Source organism: Perognathus longimembris, chromosome 13 (genome assembly GCF_023159225.1).
Source record: "Perognathus longimembris pacificus isolate PPM17 chromosome 13, ASM2315922v1, whole genome shotgun sequence".
Classification (NCBI taxonomy): domain Eukaryota; kingdom Metazoa; phylum Chordata; class Mammalia; order Rodentia; family Heteromyidae; genus Perognathus; species Perognathus longimembris.
In genome coordinates this window covers 50,224,967-50,229,201 of record NC_063173.1, presented here as the reverse complement: position 1 = coordinate 50,229,201, position 4,235 = coordinate 50,224,967, and the positions used below count along the sequence as shown (strand labels likewise).

The 4,235-nt window shown below is 36.3% G+C and overlaps 1 protein-coding gene across 1 annotated transcript; it reads right to left on the bottom strand.

Moving 5' to 3' along the window:
* Positions 1-1,839: 1,839 nt before the first annotated feature.
* LOC125362310 (olfactory receptor 4P4-like) lies at positions 1,840-2,700 on the bottom strand. The gene has a single exon (XM_048361096.1). It carries the CDS (start codon positions 2,698-2,700, stop codon positions 1,840-1,842), a length of 861 nt encoding a protein of 286 aa, XP_048217053.1.
* Positions 2,701-4,235: the final 1,535 nt, after the last annotated feature.

Sequence of the window (4,235 nt, the reverse complement as noted above, 5' to 3'; positions counted from 1 at the left end):
CTGAATCTTTGCCTATTATTTTCACCCTATACACTTTATAATAGTTTAAGTGGCTAAGTGTACGTTGAATGCCTTCATTATCTGTAGGCACATAGAGATACATTAATTTTAATTCTGGGGGAATTATGGTCAACAATAAAGTAAGGATATAATCTAAACATTTGAAAATAGCACATAGAGTCAAATAAAATACTACCTTTCAGTGTATTTCCTGAGTGCTTTATTTACTAATTAATTCATTGCACAGTCATTTCTAGGAGTAAAGAAAAACATAAAGCAAAAAAGAAACAGCACATGTAATTTTCTGGCTCAGTCAACTTGTAGGATATAGGTCACAAGAATTATGGTAGTTGCATTACTAATTGCATGGAGGAATTGCAGTATAAGAAGAAAGAATTGGTTCATTGATAAGAATGCAAAATATTGCTGAAGAATATTCCATTAGGTGTTAGCAAAGCTGTAATATATGTACTCTGCAGCACAGATGAAGGGGCATCCTGTGCAGGAGACACAACACAAACAAAGCCCCAAACGTGAGAAACTTAGTGAATGATCTAGCAAAGAGAAACTAGGGAGAATAAGTTTCACATTAGCTTCTATTTCTTTTCAAATGCTCTCTGTTAAAATATTGTGCTTGTTTGCCAGAGCAGAATTTTGCAATGAAGAAATATAATACATAGCCAAGCATGAATGTGATCACCTATAATGCCAGCATTCAACAGGAAGAGGCACGGTGGCCCAGGGTTGTATGGATAACCAAGGTCTATTCTAAGATCTGTCTTATGAAACAAGAAGAGAGAAGCACAGAGAGAGAGAGAAAGAAAAAGGCAGGCAGGCTGGCAGGAGGGCGGACAGGCCTAAGGGGGGTGGTGGGAGGAATGAAGAAAAAAAGGAAGGAAGCAAACAACTCAGTGTATTTCCTTTACTGATATCATACAACTGAAACTCAGAATTAGAACCAACTTGAACAATTTAGAGATAAAAACCGAGTCAACAGTTGACCTAGAATACAACAACCCAAATAATTCTATTATCACTCAACATATTCTGCGGAATAGTCAGATGTGAAATCAGCAAATCAGACCTGGATGGATCTATAGAAAATTTCTGACTAGGGGCTGGGAATATGTGCTTGCCTTATATACATGAAGCCCTGGGTTCTATTCCCCAGCACCACATATATAGAAAACGGCCAGAGTGGCACTGTGGCCCAAGTGATAGAGTGATAGCCTTGAGCAAAAAGAGCAAAAAGCCAGGAGCAGTGCTCAGGCCCTGAGTCCAAGGCCCAGGACTGGCAAAAACAAAAAAAGAAAGAAAGGAAAAAATCTGTTTAACAAAAGAGAATGATGGCCTTTTTTTAACTGAGAAAATTGATTTTAATGTAATTGTTTGAAGAGAGTACTTGAATGATGGAAGGTATGTCTTCTTAGTAGTGTTTGTATTCCATTTTGCGGCTGATGATTGCAACTATGTTCTCTACAGCTTACTCACAGTTTTTAACACAGAGGTAGAACTCCAACAGATGATTATACACTAGAAATAAATACCTTGCATTGCTTAAAATAGCCTGTTTAAGTCTGGAATATTTGAGCCATTTTATACACAGATTTCAATCTGTGTAACAGGGGTCTTGCTTCAGAATTATAACAAGAGACTGTATCCCACATATTTGTCAAAATCTAGAAGAGTTTTCATACATTTTGCTCTTCTTGTATCTTAAATTAAAACTATCTCAGGAACACAGGCTGAGAGGGTAGTGAAAACCTATTGTTTTTACTTTAATATGGAATGTGACATTCGCCACCAGACTTTCTCGATAGCAATTTTCATCTCCTTGTTTCACAGAGTATAGATGAGAGGATTTAGCATGGGGGCAATCACCATGTAAAACACAGAAATTTCCTTATCCATATTTTTACCACCTGCAGGTAGGATATAGATATAAATACAGGGCACAAAAAATAGAACCACAACCATTATGTGAGAGCTACAGGTGGAGAGAGCTTTGCGACGCCCTGCAGATGATCTTGTCCTGAGGTTATATAAAATGAGTACATAAGAAGCTAAAAGCACAATAAATATGGCAACTACTACTGTCCCAGAATTGGCAATCACTAAGATACTAGAAATATGGATATCTTTGCAAACAAGTTTCAAAAGGGGCTTGATATCACACATGTAATGGTCAATTACATTAGGACCACAGAAAGGCAAACTGAGGCCAAGGACCAGTAAAGCAATAGCATGCCAAAAACCAAGTCCCCAGGCCACAGTGATCAGCATGTGACACCTCTTCCGGTTCATGATGCTCATGTAATGCAGGGGCTTGACAATAGCCACATAACGGTCAAAAGCCATGCACACCAAGATAAAAACTTCCACCCCTGTCAACCAGTGGTAAGTGAAAAGCTGTGTCATGCAGTTGTTGTAGGAAATGTCTCTTCTTGTTGCCACCAAGTTCCTAAGTAGCTGGGGAGCTACAACAGAAGTAGAGCAGAGGTCCATGAGGGAAAGGTGGCAGAGAAAATAGTACATGGGCTGTTCCAGGAGATGGCTACAGGAGATTGTGAGGAAGATGGTGCTGTTTCCCATTATGACTGCCAGGTAACAAAGCAGGAAAAAGAAAAAGAGAAGTAGTTCTATTTGCTGACTTTCAAACAGTCCCGTGAAAACAAATTCAGTGACATTATGTATTTCCATGAATTCAAGATGCGTTCTACAATACACAGCAGAAAGCTAATTTGTCTGAAGTCATCCAGAGTATAATACAGTCTCTAATCTCTTTATTCCTGGAGCTGAATATTCATGATCACTGAAGTGCTTCTTCAGTGGAACTCTGTGGCTCATCTCTTCTTTTTTCCACCTGAAAACAAATCTATATCATGTAAATTATCCTTGAGAAAAATGTCTTATTAAGTTCACAGAAAAGTCCTACCCCTGGTTGAAATGTTCTGGAGAGGAACAGACTCTTAAAAATGTATACTAACATTCTTACCCATTGAAGAAGTTACTTGTTAAGAATACTGTTTTCTGCTACAAGAAGAGAAACTGAAGACGACATTAAAAAACCTTCAGAGTAATATTGGTAGACATTCAAATTAATGCTTAGTTTCTTCTGAACGTGTTACGCTTAAAAAAGAAGCACAAGCAGAAATATTACAGAACTTCAAATATTATGTATTGTTAGTGAATTTAACTCCAATGATGTTACCTCAATTTAAGGAGAGAGATATATGCTAATTCAAATTGTTGTTTCTGCCAGAATTTTACAATATTTTTGGAATGTAATGTTGGTAGTTCATGCTGGCTCCTCTTCCTTTTCTGCAATTTGTGACATGAAACATAACATAGGTGTGGAAGCACACATTCTCTCTTATGAACCTTCAAACAATAGAAGCTTTTATGGAAAAGCTGCTGAAAATATTTTGGGCTACAGGACATAAGGAGGCACAAGGGAGAAACTCCCATAGGCTTACATTTGCAGCAAATGCATGTGTATTTATTTATAATTGTGAAATGAAAGCCAGTACCAACAAAGCACCATTGGAGTTGATTTTAAGACCCTATTCATTCATCCCTTTGGCATATGTTACAAGTGATGCAAGACTTCTCTAATCAAACAGTATTGGTTAAATGAGTGAATCTTTTCTTTCTCTTTCCTTTTCCAAAAATTTCCTTCAACATTGCACTTTCTGATGAATAGTAACATGTTAAAAATGTAGAATTGTTTATCATTGAATCTACCAATGTGCTAATAGCTAGTGTAAATTCTGTATTATTGATACTACTCATGAAAATTATTGCAGTTACCACAAAGGATTGAAACTATTTTCTATTTAAGTATGACTATTAGAAATTTAAATGGCATAAATATTTTGTGAAAAGAGCTGGAAAAAGGGAAAATTCCATAATAAATAGTCCTTTTTTCTACACATTTGTCTGTTTTAGCTATGCTTTGTTTTGTCACACCCAAGTCTTCTTGAGAAGAAACATAGGGAAGTTTGATAGGATGCAAAGAGCAGAGCTCAGAAGTTACATAAATTGCAATTCTCAGTTCCTAATGAAAAATATTTGACTCTAGAGGCTGATACAATTGGTTTATTTATTTTCATGTTTCTTGCATTCATTATTATAATTTCATACATGTACAGAATGTACTTTGGCATAAAACATGTTATATTTGAATTTCTGAATCTTTGCCTTTTTTAATTCTATATGCTTTAAAATAGTTTGGG